Below are 22,430 nucleotides of genomic sequence, written 5' to 3'. Positions count from 1 at the left end.
TTTTTTTTTTCTTTTTTTCTTTTTAGAAAACTACTGAATTAGCAAAACTGCAATTGCACAAAATTGTTTTGCACGGTCTTTCGCAGAGATGTTTGTTGGTAAATGAGACCTTTTAAAGATACCCATGTTTGATGCACAGGACCTGAAGGGAGCTTTGGCTAAATGCACATTGTGATGATGTCACAAAACGTCTTGGCCAAAATCTGCTGTAATTTTCAAAAAAAATTGCAAGCTCCTGCAAATATTGTGGAGTTTCATTTATTTTGCGTTAATTTCTGCTATTGCAAAATCCTCAAGGGGCTGCCTTAGGGTGGACATACAGTGATTTTAATCTATGAGAAAATGCAATATTTTCAACCAAATAAATTAGTTTACTGCACATCACAATGTTGTGTGTCTGGTTTGCAGCCAAAGCAGCCCTGTAGAGACTACTGGGTAACCCGAATACAGTACAGCAATTTGAAAACACAACTAACTTTCCAGTCAATTGAGCAAAGCCTAAGGGTTTGTTCAGGCACAGAAAATGTTGTGCTTAAGACTAATTGTTCTTGAGTGACTGTCTGTGGTTTTTCCTATTTTGCCTGCTGGCCTAATTTTTTCCCCAATTAGACTGTTCAAGGCAGACAGACATCAGTGTGATGTTATTTAATTACACACGCTTAGTGCCACTGTTTCATTTTCCTTCTTTAGACATGATTGCAGTATTTCTGCAATGTGGAGAAAATAATATATCATTTAAAATTTAAAAATCAGTCACCCAGGCTCATAGTGGTACTTTATCTGTATAAGACCACCACATCGCTGTTGAATTTTTTTTATTTGATTGGTCAGAAGGTGTTTATTAATTTTCTATAATAGCAGTTTTGACAACAGTGATGGCTGTAATTCAAATGATTTAAAGGTTTATATTAATGTGCTTATTAATGACATTTATTTAACATTTATGGAACAAGTCTCCAGTGTCAGTAAGTTTTCCACTATGGGAGAGACTTTCCATTTTCTCTGTAACATGAAAAGTTTTGTCTTACTAACTTCAAGGGAGAGGAAAAAAGAGGCTGGTAAAGGAATGACTGGTTATATTTGCAATAATGAACGTGACGTACAGCGTAACTACAAATGGTTAAAAAGTACAATGTGAATTTCATTAATAAAAAAAAATTGAAGTCAGTGGCAAATTCACTATAGTATAAAAGGCAAACCACTGTGTTAACAAACACTTCAGAACATGCTGTAATAAGTAGATAATCCACTGCAGCGTCATAACACACTCTTACCACACTCATACCACACAGTCTTAGCTTGTTTTCCTATAACAGCATGCCCCAGTATGTTTTATTCCTTACAGAAACAATTTCATGAGAAAAGTCTTATCTCAATTTCACAGTATGGGTCAAAACAAATTACAGAAAGTATAACATCTCAACCATAAAAAGAAGAAAATAGCAGTATTTCATGGTTTACTGTCTATCCGGAGCTTTAGGCTATGAATTGAAAACTTTAAATCCGTCCACTAATGAAAGGAAGTCAATCTTTGGTGGTAAGAATAGACTTAATGATGTGGATGATACTAACGGAAATAGACATGTGACAGATTTGGAAACAAAAATTTACTAGCACATTAAAGTCTGGACTAAATAGAGCCGATGCCAAAATAGACTGACATTTCAACCCCCATTGAGCATCCTGTGACAACACAGCATGTGACATGCCTTCAAATACACAATATAAATTATGATTAGCCAAAAAAAAGGGAACATTTAACAGTTGTCTGTTATGTTTGACAAGTTTAAGATGAACTGAACCCCCATCCCAAACCCAAATCATTGGTATAATGTCCCAAAAAATTGAAACATGATCCACAATCTTTTTTCCAAGATGAAAACTAATCAGTACCTAATTAATAATGCACCTTCCTGCTCAAAAAATATAATGAAATCTAATGGCATTATCCTTAATAAATAACACAAGAGACAGAAATGTGAGAACCTACGGAGCCCCTAAAGGGACATGGTGGTGGAAAAAAATTGGGATGGGATAAAAATATATTTTTTTAAACTTTTGCATTTCCCCAAGAAACTTTTGTGCTCCCTTGCAAAACCTGTTATGAGTTCGGTCAAACAATCCCTGTTTATTTTCCTGCTGGTAGTGGTTCAGACAGCTCCATAGGTTCACAATGGAGCAGTTCATAAAGTTTTATTTTGAACTTGGACTCAAATATAAAGAAATGCGGTCTGTGCTTAGTTCGAGGCACGGTTTTGACGTAAATGAAAGACACCTGAAAAGGATATTACGCGAAAGAGCATTTTCAATTAAAAAATTACTCAAGTGATGCTGTGAAGATACAAGACTCGCTAGCCGTCTCAGGTCCAGGAGATCTCTTATGGATCCGGAAGAGGAGCCGGAGATGAGTGCTGCTCTATCTCTTGCTCTGTCTTCCGGGTCCGGCTCTCTGCTGGATTTTGGAGCTTGCATTACAACTCCTCTTTCCGCTATGGAAAGCCGAAAAAAAACAAACACAAAAATAATAGTAATAATTTCTCTCTGACACCGAGGAGCCAGAAGGATGTGCTAAAAACTGAGAGAAGCATATAAAGAGCTGCTTGAAGTGATTACTAAGGCTGGATGAGCTTTTTTCCCCCCAGTGAAAGTAAATCCCTCACACTACAGAAACTCCCCTTTCTTCCAGAAGTGCATGACAAAATAACAGACTTCTGGGGGAAAACCATGCATAAGCCATATTTATAACCCCACGATGACGGACGATTCGGCCATTGTGGGGAATGAACGGCATGGCTATTTAACTATGCTGAAGGTGGAGGAGGCGCTTGCGAGCTACCTCTCTCCATCGACGGCAGGTAATTTGGGGGGGCCGGCTTTGCCATCCAAGTCACTGTGTAAGGCCACCATGGCATTGATGGGCAAGGCCTATGCAGTAGTAGTCTTGCTTGAGGGTCACTGCAGACAGTGACAGTGCTGCAGGCCTACCAAGCAGACCTGTTGAGTGCGCTCAACATTTGGCAGCATTCAGCCAGTTCCTTCCCTGTTGTGTCGAGTTCACCCGGGCACCCACGAGTGGAGCCTGGGCCAGTGCTAGTGCGAGGGAGACACAGAAGGCGAGTATGGCAGGCCGCCAACCAAGGGAACCGGGCGGCCACAGTTGCTGCCTGCTACTAGGCCTGATCTGAGAATGGTCATAAAGGACAAGCAGACAAAGAGGAGCGGTTCTGAGGGGCCGTGGAGGGACGTATAATCGGACATGAGGTTGTTAGGGCAGTTAGCCCCTAGTGCTACTGTAGGGCCTCACCTAGCCAAGGCTGTCCCAAGTTTTCAGTGTTCTCTGGTCAGCGAGCTGTGACAGGGCAACAAAAATCTGATGCTTTCCCTCCAATAGAATGTGGAATAGTTAACGTCACTAAAAGACCGTCTTGCAGAATGGAAACTACTGCCAAATGTGTCTCCATGGGTTCTGTCTATCATAGAAAAGGGTTACCGGGTCCAATTTAGAGCTCGATCCCCCTGGTTCAGAGGTGTGCTCACCACAGTATTCAGCACAGACCAGAGCCTGATTTTAGCACAGAAATTAAGATCCCTCTTGGACAAAGGGGCCATAGAACATGTACTCCGTTCCCCGAGGGAAGGAGGGTTTTACAGCCGTTATTTCCTGGTCCGCAAAAAATAGAGGAGTATGTGGCCAATTTTAGATCTGCATCATCTGAACTGTACTCTTCGGACATACAGGTTCAAGATGCTGACGCCCAAACTTATCGTGCCACAGGTTCAGTTTGAGGACTCGTTTGTGACGATAGATCTAAAAGGTGCATATTTCCACATAGAAATATCACTAGCTTTTAAAGTGCATGGATGTCATTCTGGCTCCATTGTGACTCCAGGGCATCCGTATACTAAACTACCTGGACGACTGGTTAATTCTAGCACAATCCAGGGAACTGGTGATTCAATATCGAGATGTTGTTCTTGCCCACATGAAGAGCTTGCGGCTCAGGTTGAACTTCAGAAAAGTATACTTTTTCCAGTGCAGTGGACAACTTTTCTAGGGGTTATAAGAATTCTACTACGATGAGGGCGTTTCTATCCCCAACATGCATTGGGTCAATCCTATCAGCATTGAGCAAGATAAAGCTGGATCTTGGCATCCCCTCCAGTCTCTATGGGAGACTATTGGAGCTTATGGCTACAGCAGCCTACGTCATACCACTGGGCTTTTTGCACAGGAGGCCGTTTCACTGGTGGGTGAGAAGTTGGGGTTTCGTCCAAGGATGAAACCTCTGAGAGTAATCAGTGTCATGCAGCAATGCCTATGTGCTCTGAGAATTTGAGTGTCCCCGGTTTCTAGCCTTGAGTCACACTCTATGGGTGTCTCCTTAGGGCAAGACGGTAAAGACAGACACCTCCCTCACGGGCTGGAGTGCAGTCTTATACAGCTGTCCAGCTAACGGTCTCTGGAGCGGCCCTCATCTGAAGCGGCATATAACTTGCCTAGAAATATGGGCCATATTTCTAGCACTGAAATTCCTTCTTCCTCAATTGAGAGGTCACCATGTGTTTATAGACAACACAGCGGTGGTCTCATATATTGACCACCAGGGAGGATTATGTCCGTGCCCCCTGTTCAGGCAGGGACAACTAATTCTTCTCTAGGCAGAGGGAAAGTTTTGTCAGTGAGTGCAATGTACATTCTGGGCAACTGGCATGTTTGGGGAGACATCCTGTTGAGGCAGGGGCTGAGGGCCAGGGATTGGTGGGTCCATCCACAAGTGGTGGAGTCCATATGGCGGAGGTTTGGCCAAGTGGGACTGCATGTGTTTGCCTCCGAGGGGACAACACAATGCCCGCTGTGGTTCGCCCGCTGTGGTTCGCCCTCACTCCTCCCGCACAATTAGGGCTAGTCGCCATGGTGCACATGTAGCCGAGGTCACATCTGTACGCTTTTCCCCTGATCGCTCTGCTCCCACAAGTTCTAGCGAGACTTCGCCAAGACAGCCTACATCTGCTGCTAGTAGCACCTTATTGGCCAGCTCGAATATGGTTCTCAGAGATAATACCCCTGCTAGATGGCACTCCTTGGGAGATTCCCATCTGCAGGGATCCACCGTAGACCCAGTAAACTGCGCAATAGCTACAGTCCTGGAGTTCTTACAAGAACGTTTCTCAGTGGGGTGGGCTCCTTCTACAATCAGGGTTTACGTGGCCGCCATTTTGGCCAGCCACGCCCCTGTTTATGGAGCTTCTGTGGGGCAACATCCTCGAACTTCGAGGTTTATGCGTGGTGTCAGGTGGCTGAGGCCCATCTGCAGGCCGCACATACCTTCCTGGGACCTTCCTGTGGTCCTGGAAGGTCTGTCAGGTGCCCCATTTGAGCCCTAAGAGTGGATCTACTGTCTCAAGCCAGAGGGCTGATTTATCACCCTCGGCCGGAACTATGGAAACTGTGGATCTGGCCCCTGAAGGGCACCAGCTCATAGATTCTGGTCTCACAAGTGAGGTTGTAGAGACCATGTTAAACCCTACAGCACCATCCACGAGGATATTGTATGCGCTCAAGTGGCGGCTTTTTGTCTTCTGTTGTGAGGAACGCCAGCTAGACCCAGTGAACTGCGCAATAGCTACAGTGCTGGATTTCTTACAAGGACGTTTCTCAGTCGGGTCGGCTCCTTCTATAATCAGGGTTTACGTGGCCGCCATTTCGGCCAGCCATGCCCCTGTTGATGGAGCCTCTGTGGGGAAACATTCTCTAACTTCGAGGTTTATGCATGGTGTCAGGCGGCTGAGGCCCATCTGCAGGCCGTGCATACCTTCCTGGGACCTTTCTGTGATCCTGGAAGGTCTGTCAGGTGCCCCATTTGAGCCCTTAGAGTCAGCCTCCTGAGAAGCTTCTGACTCTAAAGGTAGCTCTCTTCTCTTCTTCTCAGCTCTCTTCTGCTGGCCCTGACATCTCTCATCCAAGTAGGAGATCTACAAGCTCTCTCAGTTGCCCCTTCCTGCCTTGACTTTAACCCTGGATTAGCCAAGGCCTTCCTGTATCCTAGGCTGGCTTATATTCCTAAAGTGCCTGCATCTGCTGCCCAGCCTGTGGTGTTGCAGGCTTTCTGCCCTCCTCTGTTCCTCACACCGGAACAAGAGAGAATGCACCTGTTGTGTCCAGTAAGGGCTCTCTGTACTTACATCCACCGCTCCAGCCAGTGGTGTAAGTCGGAGCAGCTGCTGGTCTGCTTGGCGGCAACTGTAGAGGTGATGCTGTGTCAAAGCAGCACTTCTCTAATTGGATAGTGGAAGCAATCTCTGGTCTGCGTGGTCTCGCTACACCTCTGGGCATAAGGGCTCATTCCACTAGTGGGGTCGCCTCCTCAAAGGTTTTGTCCAACGGGGTATTCTTACAGGATGGGTGTGCTGCTGCAGGGTGGTCTATGCCACACACATTCATTCGATATTACAGCCTGGATATTCATTCCGCCACGGGCTCGAGTGTCTTGCAGTGACTTCGGGCTTGGGTCTTTTTGAACAGGCCGTACACTCGGTATGACGGACTGGGTATTCTCATTCCCATAGTGTTATGCTAAATGCAACATCTCGTTCCCTTCTCAGGGAACAGGGTCACATGCGTAACCCAGATGTTTTTTTCTATAGCAAAATAGCCTCTGACTCATACTCATAGCTTCTACTCACCAACAGAAACAGCAATCCTCACAGGAAGGCACCCGCGTCTCAACATGTACTGTGGCTAGCTACATTAACTAGTAGCTGTTCTTAATGATTATAGTAGCTATTGTTTTAAATGAACAATTTTCTGTTTGGAATAATATTAATGAATAAATTGAGCTTCATTCAGTGACGTACATCAGAACTCGTAAATCAATGCTATTGGTCACCCTTTACTTCTGTCTCTGTGTTTTACAAAATCTTAACCACTGAAAAGTAATTAGAAATGAGCATTTAAGTGCTTTTATTATTTTTTTAAAAATCTTTTCGGGGCGCGCCCCCTCCAAGGTTCACTCCTACGCCCTTGAATCACACACACACTCAACAGACAATTTAAAGATGCCAATTAGCCTACGTCTCTGGGCGAGGAAACCGAAGTACCCAAAGGAGAACATGCTAACTACACACACACAAAGCAAAGGCGGGAATTGAACCACAACCTCAGGGGTGCAAGGCAAACATGCTAACCACTAAGTCATTGGCAACTGCAGCATAATAAGCTAAAGTCAAACATCATGTTGCTTACCAGTACGAAGAGTAAGTCACTTGTTTATGAAAATTGAGTTTTAGACATGATGTTTTTGTTTTCCTCATAATTAAATGTATCTTAATATCATTTGTAAAAACAGGTCTTGCTGTCTTTATAACAGAAGTGTTAAGATTTCATTTTAAGGGTTTTCACTTTTTAAACCTTGCAAATGCAGTTCATGGTGTGCATTATTATCAAAGCAGATCAAACAGTAAGCTATGAAGTTTGCCTGGGATTTTGTTGAGGCTCTTCATGTGCCTTCAATATGAAGTTGTCAGAGGAGAAACTCAGGCTCAGCTTTAAGCATAAGGATTAATCTGAGGAGTCTGAATTATTCATATTGCTTAGTCTATAAGAAAAATAGTTGCACAACACATATGTTATAACTCCTGCCCTATCTTCAGGAAGGAGACCAGCAACAGATTTGCAGTGTACCCTCGCACAAGTCTAAATCAAGGTTTTCTATTTATATTTATTTACTGGCATGTTACGACTACATTACTTTGATCATTTTTCAATTATTGTCATTTATTATATTTTAGCCATTTTCTGTTACATACTTTTTTCTGTCAATGCTATTATTTAGTCATTATAATTATTAGCCTATTTTACAATGTTATTTTTGACTACCTTTTATTTCTTTATTTCTGTTTCCCCCCCACTTTTCTAGCTGCATTTAAAACGTATAAAATGTCTCAGACCTTCAGTTTTACTTTACAGTTTCAAATAATAGTAAAAAATAATAATTCCTTTAATGGGGGGATGTGCTACTTTTGGTAGACATTAAGGAAATTCCAGGTTAACATACAATACAGGAAATTATTCTTCAGGATATGTTTTTTCTTCTCTTTCCAAACGCCGTCTTCACATACTTGGCAAGACTTTATAATAGGAAATCATTGTGACTGTTACAGGATTAATTAATTGCAATAAGCATGGATATAATACAGTTAAAGTGCAGATGCCTGGGAATGTTGAGACAATGAAGCACTGTTTAGGAAAAGTGTGAGTGGGGCCTCCTCACTGGTGCACTAGGAATGCATAAATGATTTTATAAGTATATTATGATCAAAATGCAAGGGTGTCATGATGGCAGAGCAGGTAGAGTTATCCTTTCTGTTCATTATGAGAGAGGTGTGAGTTTACTAAATCTACAGTCCCGTCCAAGAGATTCTTCCAGGCTGATAATGACCTAGAAGTTGAACTGTCATGTTAGCAGTCTCTGAATAAGAGTTTAATTCGACCTTTGCTATCCTGCAGGAACCCCTGACTGGCTCTAAACGATCAATGCCATGCCACTCTAAAGATGGTGGCAGTCAATAGGTAGGGCTATGCAACTCAAAACATTAATTGCCTTTTTGCATAACACCTGTTATGATAGAATTTACGGTGCTAGTGTGCAAAGATTTTTTTATAGTCTTAAAGGAGGATTTGTCACTTGTGGACAGCCACCATCTAATCCTCAGGCCAACTTTTCATCTACCTCTCCTCTTCATGGGCATTATTTACAGACCTGTTGCCGCAGAAATTCTGTGCTGCTGCTACCTCGACATCACCATACGCCTTCCTCTGGTTCTATAAGGTCACATTCCCAGCAGCGTGAGTGTGGCAGTCATTTCCAAAGAATTTTTTATTTATTTATTATTACTTCCCTGAGAGAATTCTTAAACTGCTTCATCATCAGCTACATTAACAAGATTTTGGCTACAGTCTGTAGGAACAAAGAGTAGAAATGGACCAATCAAAAGTAGAAGCAATCACTTCCTGTCCAATCCCACTCCTAAACCACCAAAGAGCTGCAGAGATTCCTGGGGTTTGCAAACTTCTACCTGCATTTTTATTTGAGTTGTCAGTTCCATAGCAGCACCCCTAACATCACTTCTAAATGGAAAAAACAAAATCCTTAAGTGGTCTGAAGCAGTCAATTGTGCTTTTCAACTCCTCAAAACTTGGTTTTACCAACACTTCCATACTCCACCACCCTGACAAGTTACTGTTTATAGTGGAGGTCCACACATCCTAGAATGTGGTAGGAGCTGTCTAGCCACAATGCCATGGTAACACTGACAAAATACACCCATGTGCTTTCTTTTCTAGAAATCTATTGCTGGAACCAGGAGTTGCTCGCCATCGAAGCTGCCCTGGAGCAATGGAGACACTAGTCATTCCTGATTCTCATAGATCACCATAACCTGGAATATGTAAAATCAGCTGTATTTCCAAGCAAGGTGGCCACACTTCCTCACCTGTTTTCACATCACCTTTCCATCTAAACCTGGATCGACTTCTTCCTGAAACAATCCTATCCAAATCATGCCTTGCAACACCAGTCCATTGGGAAATCATGCAAGACATCAAAGGAGCCCAACAGGAAAACCCAAACCCACAAGATTGCCCCAGTGCATGAGGAATAAGGTCCGACAGTCGGTCCACAACTCGCTGAGTTCTGGACATCCTGGTATCCAATGGTATCCAATGTAAGACCCCAGTGGTAGCTGGGGGTCAGCGAGTTGTGGACCAATTGTTGGATCTCAGTGGTAGCTCAGTGGTTAAGATTTTGGGCTACTGATCAGAAGGTCGTGAGTTCAAATCCCAGCATTGCCAAGCTGCCACTGCTGGGCCCTTGAGCAATTACAAAATGTAAGTCATGGATAAGGGCATCTGCCAAATGCCATTAATGTAAATGTAAGCAGAGGTTAGTGGAAAACAAAGTCTGGTGGCAGTTTCTGGCCCAGTTTCTGGCTTTCAACAAAGTCTGTAGAAAACTTTGTTAAAACTTGTTCAGTATGTGCCCAGTCTTGCAGCTCATGCCAACTGCTTGAAACTCTACCCATCCCATGATGACCCTGGTCCACATAGCCCTCAGTTTCATCACAGAACACAGAACAAAATACATTAACCATCATTGTCTGTTTTTCCAAAGCCTGTTGCACTGTGTCTCTCCCCAAGATCCCCACTGCCATGGAAACAGCCAAAGCCATCTTTAAAAAAGTATTTAGATATTATGGGCTGCCTGAGGACATGGAATCAAATCAGGGAGTGCAGTTCACCTCGTGAAGGTGGCACGCTTTCTGTCTTAACATAACTGTCAGTCTGTCCTCAGGTTACCACTCCCAGTCCATTTTTGGATTGGGGACACAATGTATATTAAATGGTAAATGGCGCACTTATATAGCGCTTTTATCCAAAGTGCTTTACACTGTGTCTCATTCATCCATTCACACACACACACTCACACACCAGTGGTAGCAGAGCTGCCTCGCAAGGCGCTAGCTTGCCATCAGGGTTCAGTGTCTTGCCCAAGGACACTTCAGCATGTGGAGTCACATAGGCCAGGAATCGAACCGCCAACTCTACAATTAGTGGACAACCCGCTCTACCACCTGAGCCACAGCTGCCCCGGCTTTTTTATTAAAACTCTTTGCCATGGATCTTCACCATGTTCTCGAGTCCTCTTTGTTACAAAAGTTTTGATAATGGTATACTTTTTATTTGGTTAAAGTTAAAGCAGTAGTCATATAGAAAAAGACCTATTGTTACATCAAAACACCAATATATGAGAGTGAGTCAAATGAAAAACTTAAACATAATAAACATAAGACTTGAATTGATTTTTTTTTCTAGAGGAATCCAGGCATTCATTAAGTGAAACACTTGCATTGAATGAAATTGAGACAATGTAAAAAAAATAAAAAAATTTAATTAAGGATTTCATTTGACTTACATGACACATAGAAGCTTACTTGTGATACAATGTTTTCCACAACTTCAGTCTGTGGATTTTTGTGTTCCATTACTTTCCATTATTTTTGCTACTTTGTGGTTACTAAAAACATGGCAACAAATAGCCGGATGCTCGGTTCAGCATCTTCCCCCTCCTTATTCTCTAAATACATACAGTGCTATGGGCTGACTTGCTCGATTAGCCATGAAACAGAAAAAATGATGCCATGTGGAATTATATCTCCAAACAGAACAACTTTTAGGAATAAAGTGTTATTCACCCAGAATCCTGATGCACAGTGAGATAGTGATATAGTAAGATAGTGACAATGAATGTGACATTACTTTATAATCCTCAATAAAATAATAATTTTAGTTTGATTATAATGTTGAAAAACAGTGAGGCACAAGATGCTAATGCAGGGTAATGCATTGTTAGTATTAATACTATTGCTTCCACACACCTGGATATATTACAGGGCATCAAACACACACCCATTTGCACACTCATTCACACCTTCAAGCAATATAGCTTAGCCAATCTAACTAATGGCGTGTTTTTGGGAGGTGGAGAACCTGGAGCAAACCCATGCAGACACAGGAAGTGCATGCACAAATGCCAAGAAAGAATGCATATGTATATTTCCGTTCTCTTCTGTGGATAATTACATAGAAGGAGTTTTTCCCCCAAGCTGAAAAACACAAATAACTACTGAATTAGTGGGTTAATGTTTTTCTTTTGTTCTCCTGTCAATCAGTGAAAATCCTCTATATAATATTCCCCTAGTAGACATAGACAGCTCTGTCCATTAAGGCATCATATAGATGGTGTCGCAGAATCTCCCCCCTTTATGTTTATATCTCCAATTTGATCGGATGCCAAATTTCCACCCACCAGCCAACTCTCCTCTATCACATGGCAGCTTCCAACGAGAGAGGGTGAAGGCTTGTGTGTGCTGACTCCGATATATGTGAAGCTAGCCAACTGCCTTTTTTTTTTTTAAAGAAGTGCTGCCCTTGCTGTGTCAGAGATGCATATTACACTCAGAGAAATGCACTGCCCTCTAACTGCCCTCTTCTACATACATGAGCTCACAGACCCCTGCAATTGGCTGGTGCCTCTGTGATTGACAGGGGAAAGACGAATGCCATCCCTCCCACACAGAGAGCACAGACAGTTATGCTCCCTTGTTTCCTGGCCATGGATGTCTGTTGCCTTGTCAGGATACTCCCTACAATAGGGCAAACGCTTTTCTGTTGTGGGAGCAGTGGAATTTGTGTTTTGACAAAAAAAAGGCTAAAACTGTTATGGTAGGAGAAGAGAAGTTTGTACAAGTAAGGCCACAGTTATTAAAACTCATGCACAGGGAGTTAATCAAAATGTTATGTAATGTAATTCATATAGATGACTTTTGAGTTGTTAAGTAAGAGTTTCTACAGCCATCTCCTATACATGTCCTCCCAATGCCGCATGCACAAACTAACACACGCTGTCATTCACATCTTGATGTTTCCTATAACAGACAAAATCCTGATATATCCTTATTTTTAAGCAGCTTGAAACTCTTCATAGTATACTTTATTTAAATTAATCTTGTTTTGAACATAAAGACAAAGATGAATCTCATTTATAATGATAGAACTGATCATGAAATCGTATGGAAATAAAAGTTAGAGTAAAATTTTAAAAATTCAATCGTCCACATTATGTGAAAGATAATCTGTCAAAGCTCGAAGCTGTCAAATGATGAGTACTTGACATTAATATTACATGCACTCACCCTTTATTAGGAACACCTGTATACCTGCACATTTATGCAGTTATCCAATCAGCCAATCATGTGGCAGCAGGTCAAGAGCTTCAGTTAATCTTCACATCAAACATCAGAACAGGGGGAAAATGTGATCTCTGTGACATTAACCATGACCTGGTTGTTGGTACCAGATGGGCTGGTTTGAGTATACTGCTGATCTCCTGAGATTTTCACACACAATAGTCTCTAGAGTTTACACAGAATGGTGTGAAAAACAAAAAAAACATCCTGTCTGCAGGTTTAAACACTGTTGAACAACCAAACTGGTTTGAGCTGAAAGGAAATCTACAGTAACTCAAATAAGCAATTTTTTTTTACCCGTGGTGAGCAGAAAAGCACCTCAGAATGCACAACATATCAAATCTTGAGGTGGATGAGCTACAATAGCAGAAGATCCCATCAGGTCCCACTCCAGTCAGCCAAGAACATGAACCTGAGGCTATCATGGGCACAGACTCACCAAAATTGGACAATTGAAGAATGGAAAAGACCAGGTGATTTTTTTTTCTAATCTTCAGCAGTCCAGTTTTGCATGTTCTCCCTGTGTCCACATGGGTTTCTTCTGGGTTCTCCCGTTTCCTCCCAAGAATTAATAGCTCGGAATGTCTATTCTTGATTTGAGCCCTGGGTTTCACCTGTGACGACTGCATTTGTTGATAAAATAGATAAACCAACATAAAGACCAGAGAGCTGTCTATGGGAGAAAAGCAAGCCACTGGTGTACTAACAACCAGACAATGAACAGGTCAGCCAAGGAATACAACAGCAGTTGATGACAGAAACATTGTGAGCACTGTTAAGAAAAACCCCAAAACAACAATCAGTGGCATCACCATCAACTTTCACAGGGCAGGGGTGAAGGTATCACAATGCACCATTTGAAGCAGATTTCGAGAGAAGAAATATGCCATACTTCTTATAGGCCATACCACAAGATGCAAACCACTTGTCTGCCGTATAAATCAGAAAGCCAGACTGAAATTCACAAAGAAATAAGAGATGAGCCAAAAAGTTCTGGAACCAAGATTAACCTCTGTGGAAAAAGAAAGGATTTACTCATGATCCAAAACACAAGAGCTCATCGGTCAAGCATAGTGTAGGTAGTGTCATGGCTTGGGCTTGCCTGGCTACATTTGGAACAGGCTTAATAATCTTTGTTGATGATACAACTTATGATGATAACCGCAGAAAGAATTCAGAAGTCTACAAAAAACATGCTGTCTGTCAGTTTACAGAGAAATGCATCCAATGTTATTGGGAGGAACTTCATCATGCATCTAGACAATGACCAAAAACACACTGGCAACACAACAAAGGACTTGGGGGGGGTTGGGCTTTGGAAGGTTTTATTCTGGCCAAGCCAAGCACCAGACCTTTAATCGATTTGAGCTTGTATTTCACCGACTGAAGAAGAGACTGAAGAGAGAACCCCCCCCCCAAAATAAGGAACAATTGAATAAGCTGTGGTACAAACATGGAAAAGCATCACACTTTACTTAAAGACTATCTGTTCCAGTAGTTTTGCTCACCTTAAAATTGGGTTGTCTGCCTCCAAAGGTGCCATGTCATGTGCCATGTTGGGCAGTGGTAGCTCAGCATTAGGCAGTGGTGGCTCAGCAGTTAAGACATTGGGCTACTGATCAGAAGGTTATGATCTGCCACTGTTGCACCCTTGAGCAAGGCCCTCAACCCTCAACTGCTCAGATGTATAAATGAGATAAAGGTACGTCCCTCTGGATAAGGGTGTCTGCCAAATGGCATACATGTAATGAAAGTTGTTTAACACATCTAGATGTAACTATCAGGTAATGAAATTCTGATCAATCATCTCATATTCATCTTTTGATCTCAGACCCAAATGTCTCCAGTGTATAGCCACAATGAAAGAGTTGGCCTTAATGTTCCAATAATTTTGGAAGGGACCATAGAAGTTAATGGGTAGCAAGTCATGCCTCTTTTCTGTTTTCAGTGGTTGCCACGCAGAACCATCGTTTGTGGGCCCAGACTTGCAGATGCAATGAAACCAATTGACTATATTGAATTTTCAGTAAAAGAATAGCTTTAATAAAACAAACATGTGGGGCTAAACATATTGCAGGAGTAGCTGCAGTACACAGTGATTAAAACTGAAAATCAACACACAAACCTAAACTGCAGTGTGTATAAGTTTAGCCAAAGGCGATCTTTTCTCATAACTTGCTACAGAGGAATATTATTTAACATAGCATTTTTATCATAACTCACTCACATCATTATCAACATTACTGCCAAATGTTGCTTTCCTGACGTTGATAATGACGTGATTGAATTATTTGCAAGCATTGTGTCAACTATGCTGAGCAACATTGATGAAATGGTTTAACTGTTAGTAACTGCTGTTACCAACAATTATTCTTCAGTCTTGGGCAAAACAGGTGACCCTGACCTGACCTTCAACAATCCTGCCAAAGTAAAAAAATCAGTGTTTTATTTGTATAGCACTTTTAACAATGGACATTGTCTCAAAGCAGTTTTACAGAAACATATAAACACAGGATATGAGTGTGTGTGAATTAATCCCTATTGAGCAAGCCGGTGTCGAGGAAAAACTCCCTAAGATGATATAAGGAAGAAACCTTGAGAGGAACCAGACTCAGAAGGGAACCCATCCTCATCTGGGTAAATATGTTCAGAAGGTATGTAAACAGCTCGTGTCCTTTAGGTATAAACTGGAAACACCAACAGCAATATTTTAAAAAATGCTACATGAACCACTGTAGTACAAATGCATTTTTCCATCAGGAACCTCGTTTCCGTGTCATCAGTGATATCCATCCACCTGTTACACATGACTTTTCAATGCCCTTTTGTTGCAGAGGGGCTACTAATGCATATCTGTTCTGATCTTTTTGGTTTCATTATGAACATATTTTCCAGATTTACACAAAATTGTCAAAACAAGAACAAAACACAGCAGAGGTGACTGGGGAAAGGAGTTTAAACATGTGTGGTTGGTTGGTTGGGGTGTGTGTGTGTGGGGGGGGGGGGGTACCCATATCAAGAACTTTAATAGCAAAGCTTTTTCAAAGTGTTTTTCACCAGCTAGCTAGACCCAGTGATATCCACTCCTGCATCCCTAAAAGCTACATCTTTGATGTAGCTGGTACAGGACTCAGCTGCATACGATCAAGAGATTAAAGCACAGCTGACCCAAGTCCAAGTTCTCACTCCCTGCTAGATTTAAGGAGTCATTTTATTCGTTTTTGGAATGACGCATACTACCGAGGACATATTGCGCTTCTCACGAAATATCTTCTGAGTCAGAAAAATACATTGGTAGTTGCTATTAATAATTACTATGATGTTAATAATAACATAATGAGTAATTACATTAATAATAATAATTACATACATGATGCTATTAAGAGTTACTATGAATGATACTGTATTTGTGTTATATCCACCACCATATGTAATTACATTTTAGGAAAAATGTCAAAGTAAAGGATTACTTGTCAGGGTTGGGTTTTGAACATACTGTACAAAAGATGCAGGTCTGCTTTCAATGCTTACTCATATATCATTTAGAAGTACACTGCACTGTTTCCTTCAGTATTACTTCTTACACAAAATATGCTTATAATATCAAACAAAGGGCTTCCTAATACAATATTCAAAGCACAAATAACATATATCTTCTTGCTGTAATGCCTCATGGAACAATTTGGAAATAAAAGAAACCTTAAACTCATGGTGGAAAAAATACATTCTGATTCATGAGCCACAGCCATGGTCTCTGACCTGACACTGTCATTACATTCAAGTATGTTTCTAGTGGGCTTTAGTGCTACTTAGTGAAGATTTGGTTTCTAACAACTCACTCCTGTGGACCATGTGGAGACTCTATCTCTATATCTATATAAATACCTCTAACCAAAAGCCATGTAAATGTAATTTTATTTTGAAATGGCTTTTGGTTGGATATGTTGATATAGATATATGGGTATAGAGATAGATTTCAAGTTACATTTAGATTTACAGCATTTGGAAGATTCAGTTATCCAGAGCAACTTACAGAATTCTATTACACCGATCAGCCATAACATTAAAACCACTGAGAGGTGATGTGAATATCATTGATTATCTCATTACAATGGCACCGGTCAAGGGGTGGGATATATTAGGCAGCAAGTGAACAGTCCGTTCTCAAAGTTGACGTGTTGGAAGCAGGAAAAATGGACAAATGTAAGGATCTGATAAAACTTGGTCAGAGCTCCAAAACAGCAGGTCTTGTGGGGTGTTCCCGGTATGCAGTGATTAGTACCTAGCAAAAGTGGTCCAAGGAAGGACAACGGTGAACTGGTGACAGGATGGGCTGGGCAAATAAGGACTTGGTGCCAGATACCCAAGCACACCTTCAGAGGTCTTGTGGAGTTTGTGCCTTGATGGGTAAGACAGTCTACACAATATTAAGCAGGTGGTTTTAATGTTATGTCTGATCAGTGTATAGTCTCTATTAAACAGTGTCCACACGGTAATACCAACAGGCCAGGATCTAAGAATACTGTTAGATGGGAGTTAGCAGGCGAAGACAGAGTACAGGTTGGATTTTCTTTTCTGATTTATAGTGTTAAGTGCATAATGAAGAGATAGATCTCCAGTCTTTAATTAGCCAGTGACAGCCAGTGACTCAGTATTTCAGACTGCCAGTGGAAGTTCATTCCACCAGCTGGGTGGAATGGCAGAGAAGAATCTTGATGCATGTCTTCTTGTAACTTGACAGATGGTGGGTCAATTCAAGCCGTGCTAGTGGCTCAAAAGGAAGATAACACCACACCTAAATCAGCATTGCAACACTACATTAAAAGCTTTTTCATGTGTAGTAAATCTGACAGATGCATGGATGGACAGATGAAGCATGCAACAGGATTGGCAGATATTTTTAAAAAATGCCATTCATGTCTTTTGTGCTGTTTGTAAACAGATTGGCAGCTCTTCTTAATACTCTGGTCTGTTCTCTGTACAACATCCCCACATCAACCACCTCATCATCTCAAGAATGTCTCAGAGCTGTCAATATTATTCCTCCTGAGTAACATTAACTCAAGTTTTAGTTGTCCCCTGGCTCTTGACATCTGCTTATTCAATCTCACTAAAAGCAAACGAAAACAAAGAACTATGAACTGTACCATAAAAACAGGACTTGAATGGTTTTCAGGAATTTTCTGTTTAAAAAAAAAAAAACGTATTGAAGATATGTACTGAATGGGATTGCACTGGGACCTACAAAAATAAAAAAACAGCCAAGAGCTACAGTGCAGTTGTAGGTGTGACCTGTGTGGCCTGTGTATTTCTGACATGGCTGGGTAAATATTTTAGTTTTTAAAAATATAATGATTTAGTCTGTGTAATCTTTAAGATTTCTCAACCTGTTGTCTTTACTTTCTTTGGCAGGGTCAAGGTGTTCTAGAAACCCCCTTCAATCAGTTAATTTCTTGTTTGTGCTTTAAGTTATCTTGTACCTATTTTTGAGACATGGACTTCAAAGTACCAGTGTTTAAACAAGCAGAAATAATAATAATAAAAAAATTTTTGTCACGTATTTCCCCTGACGCCGAGCACTGCATGCTGCAGCTCTCAACTCTATGGAACCTACTTGTGCATTTTGTTTTGCTTCATGTCTTGTCTCTGTTAATGTCTTGCCATCGGTATTCTCCCTAGTGTGTCATGATTACTTTCACCTGTTTTCCGTTTACCCCTTGATTAGTCTATATATTTAAGCGCTCATGTTTCTTTGTTCATTGCAAAGTATACACTCAGTGTCACATACCTGGTGATACCAAGCCTTATGTTCTCTAGTTCCTGTGTTTATGGTTACGACTACGTTTCCGGTTCCTGGTTTATGCCTTTGTCTTTTGCCCAAGTATCTCTGTTTGTACATTGATTCTGCCTGTTTCCTGTCTCTGATTCTGCTCTACGTTTTGGATTTGTTTGCCTGTTCTAAAATAAAGACTCTTAACCTGCAACTATCTCTGTCCCAGCTGCCTGACACTTTTGGACTGGGCTTTAAGCAAATGTCTCAGCTCACTATCCTCCAGGCTGTGAAAGAAGTGTTTTCGTGGAATGATCATGTATGATCTGATACATTATTTGAAAACAAGAATAATGCAGTTAATTCAAGTCTACAAACAATGCTCAAGTGGGCATTACTGTGGTGCTTATGTCAGGTACAGTCAGGTCCATAAATATTTGGACACTGACCAAATTATTGCTCTTTCAGCTGTCTACCACAGTATATTATAGTTGAAATAAAATAAATGAAGGTAAATTTGAGCTCCAAGTGCAGACTTTATGCTTTAATTTAAGAGTATTTACATCCAGTCCAGATGAGGTGAATGGTGTAGGAATTACAGCATTTTTTTTATGCAAGACCCACCCCCCCCCCCCCCCACACTTTTTTTTTTAAATGACCAAAAGTAACTGGATAAACTAACAATTATAAATTAAACTGTAATTTTTAATACTTTCAAATCATCTATACATGCCTATACCATGCGTTGAGATGGTATGCTTAGTATCATGAGCAGTTCCTTCCCTTCTCCGTACTTTTCTCTTCTTATAATTCTGCCACAAGATGATCTTTGTCTATTTTTCATCTATCCATAAGATGTTGTTTCAGAACTTGTAGGGGTTTTTGTTGAATGTTTTTGCTATCTATCTGCTGGGTTTGTTTTGTTTGTTTGTTTGCTTTTCCAGCCAAATGATGGCTTGCTTCACTGGCAGCTCTTTGGACATTAAACTGAGTGTTAACACCAACAGATTTCAAATACAAATGCCCCTAAAGAAATCAACACTAGACTGTTTATCCGCTTTCTTGTAGGTGAAATAATGATGGAATAGCACAGACCTGGCCATGGAACGTCAAATGAGTCGTCCAATTACTTATGGTCCTTTAAACAGTGTGTGTTTATTTAAATAATGAATATTGTCATATCGTTTGCAATATTAAATTAAAAACAATACATTAGGTGCATGGTTTTAAATCAGCACCAGTATGAAAGAAGATAGTGCTCATACTTTTATCATCATTATTCTTCAGTCACAGATGTTATAGAAGAAACATTCCACTGAGCTCATTGCTTTGTTTTGGGGATTTCTTGACTTTATTTGAATAATGATTAATAATAATAATAATAATAATAATAATAATAATAATGAGCAGATTAGGTTTATACACAGCTAGTCCTTAGAAGTCAACAAGACAGGCTGAAATGTGGCAAAGGCAGGTTGTAATGTTCAACAGACTGTCAAAATATGTCTAATTCTCATTAAATTGATCAATACTCAAGGTTTTATACAAACTACACCAAGTCCATTAAAGTTTTACAAAATCCAAGTTTTCCAAAAATCACACATTCACTCATAAAACACTCACCTGTTAAAATAAACAACATTAATGTCAGTGAAGTTTGTCCAGCTGCATATTCCATGGCTGCTTCGTAAAGAATCCTGGAAATAAAGTGCTAGTCTTTAGCCTCTTTTAGTTCCTTATGATTAAAAAAAATAAAATAAACAACTTTCAGAGCAGCTCTGTTCTCACAACTCTCTGCTCTCATTCATAATAATACTGATGCTGCGGCAGCGTGCGCGCGACTGACACTGACTGCTACTCGGCCCTGTTTATCACTGAGGCTTTCCCCGTCACACTTGGTCCTAGTGCCGCTGGATATACACACACGCAGGGTTTGAAATTTTTAACAAGAAAAGAAGTTGAACCATCTGATGTTTGTGAGCTTTAGGAGCTTTAGGAAGTCTTCATTTTCTGACTGAAGATGACTTAACCATTGTGCATCAAGTAAAAAAAAAGTTACACATAGGTCCATAAAGGACAAAAATGTCTATGTCCAAAAACTGTCATAAAAATATTATATATTAATTTTTTTCCACCTTCACTGATGTATTTTTTATTCTTATTTTTTTTTTACCAGCGTCAGTTCTAATCATAATTACCAAACATTCATTCATTCATTTTCAGAATTGTAACCCTTTAAATTCTGGTGTGTTTACATAATACCACAGATATCTTTTATGAAAGAAAAAAGAAAAATAGTAATTATTTTCCATATACTAAATGCTAAGCAGAATTTTTTTTTCTTTGATTATTACAGTCTTTGATATGTCAATGATTAAAACAACATTCATTTTGATGCATTCATATTTTTAATGCCGTGTCAGATTTAAAAAACAACAACAACAACAACAATAAATAAATAAATAAATAAATAAATAAATAAATAAATAAACAACTACCACTCAGGTCCATAAAGGACAAAAATGTCTATGTGAAAAAACTATAATAGAAATTTTTTTTTTCCACTTCACTGACTTTTTTTTTTTTACCAGCATCAGTTCTGATCATAACTACCAAACTATTCATTCATTTTCAGAATTTTAACCCTTTAAATGCCAGTTTCTTTACATAATGCAAAAATCTTCAAAACCCAGTAACCTTCTTTGACTCATATACATGGGTGGGATTTGTGATTTCCAGTATAATTTCTTTCTTTCAAACTGTTCACACACATAAAACATTCAGTACACACATGCAAACCACAACTCTGATATCCGTACAAACACCCACACAATTACAGCTGCATCATTTATTCAGTTGGTCTGCGGCGCTCTATAATACAGCAGAATCAGAAAAAATGGATATTTAACGTATGTATTTTCCTTTTATGTTGTTTGCATTAACATAGACAAAATGTTTTTAAAAAATGAAATAAATAAAAAATTTAAATGAAAAAGACAAAAATGTCCATAAGGACGCATAAGGGTTAAACATGCTGCCTAAGGGATTAGCATTTTAAAGGAATAGTCCATCCTGAATCACTGAATGCATAAATCCAGAATCCTGAATGATTCTGGTGTTAATTTGTTGTTGGGAGCTGTGTTTTTGTTATTCCCCTGAGAACTTAGCGGTTGTCTGTAGTGTTGACATCACATGGGGACATTGCCAGCACACTTAATATGATGTTTGTCACAGCTCAGTCCGATCAGAACTCAAATTCCCAAGATACAACACCCACTTCTCATGCACGCATGCGCTCACCATCCCCGGAGTTCTGATCAGACACACCTGGCACCAATCACACACACACTCACCGCTAGTACTTAGGGAAGTCATTCACCCAAAATCTACACGAAGTATACGCTCAGTCACTCGTTTCTCTGCGTTACCAAGCCGGTCTAGTTTGTTTGTTTTCTCATGATCCTCGACCTTTGTTTCCGGTTTCGACTACGCGCTCTGTCTGACCCCGTTTGTGTTGTTCGCCCGATCGCTTGACCCTTGCCTGTCCTACGACTACGTTTCTTGAACTTCCCGATACGACGCTCTACACCTGCCGCCCGGTCCTGCTTCCGTGCCGATTCGAGGTTCGTGACAGAATACTTCGCCTTCCAATGGAAACAGCGGGAGATCCCCGTTGGCCGCAAGCCATCGAGGGACATGGCTGGATGATTAGGGACCATGATCACCGTCTCGCCAACCTGACTGAGCAGGTAGCTCGGCTAAACCAAACCGCGCAGCTTTCTACGGCGCCGACCACACGCTTACCTCCCACTCCAGCGCCGGAGAGGTATGATGGAGATCCGGCACGCTGTCGAGG

General features: G+C 40.7%; 1 protein-coding gene across 3 annotated transcripts in view; it reads right to left on the bottom strand.

The window, feature by feature from the left end:
• ltk (leukocyte receptor tyrosine kinase) overlaps positions 1–20,566 on the bottom strand; it is an 81,910-nt gene extending 61,344 nt beyond the window's left edge. For 2 of the 3 annotated variants that reach the window (XM_053632191.1, XM_053632192.1), the window contains exon 1: positions 20,198–20,565. In XM_053632191.1, coding sequence (XP_053488166.1) covers positions 20,198–20,252 — 55 coding nt within the window. In that variant the 5' untranslated portion in view covers positions 20,253–20,565. Of the gene's footprint in view, positions 1–20,197 lie in introns of all 3 variants that reach the window. The other variant, XM_053632193.1, reaches the window with a different exon arrangement.
• Between the last annotated feature and the right edge of the window lie 1,864 nt (positions 20,567–22,430).

Source organism: Ictalurus furcatus, chromosome 9 (genome assembly GCF_023375685.1).
Source record: "Ictalurus furcatus strain D&B chromosome 9, Billie_1.0, whole genome shotgun sequence".
Classification (NCBI taxonomy): Eukaryota; Metazoa; Chordata; class Actinopteri; order Siluriformes; family Ictaluridae; genus Ictalurus; species Ictalurus furcatus.
This window is presented reverse-complemented; position numbering and strand designations above follow the sequence as displayed.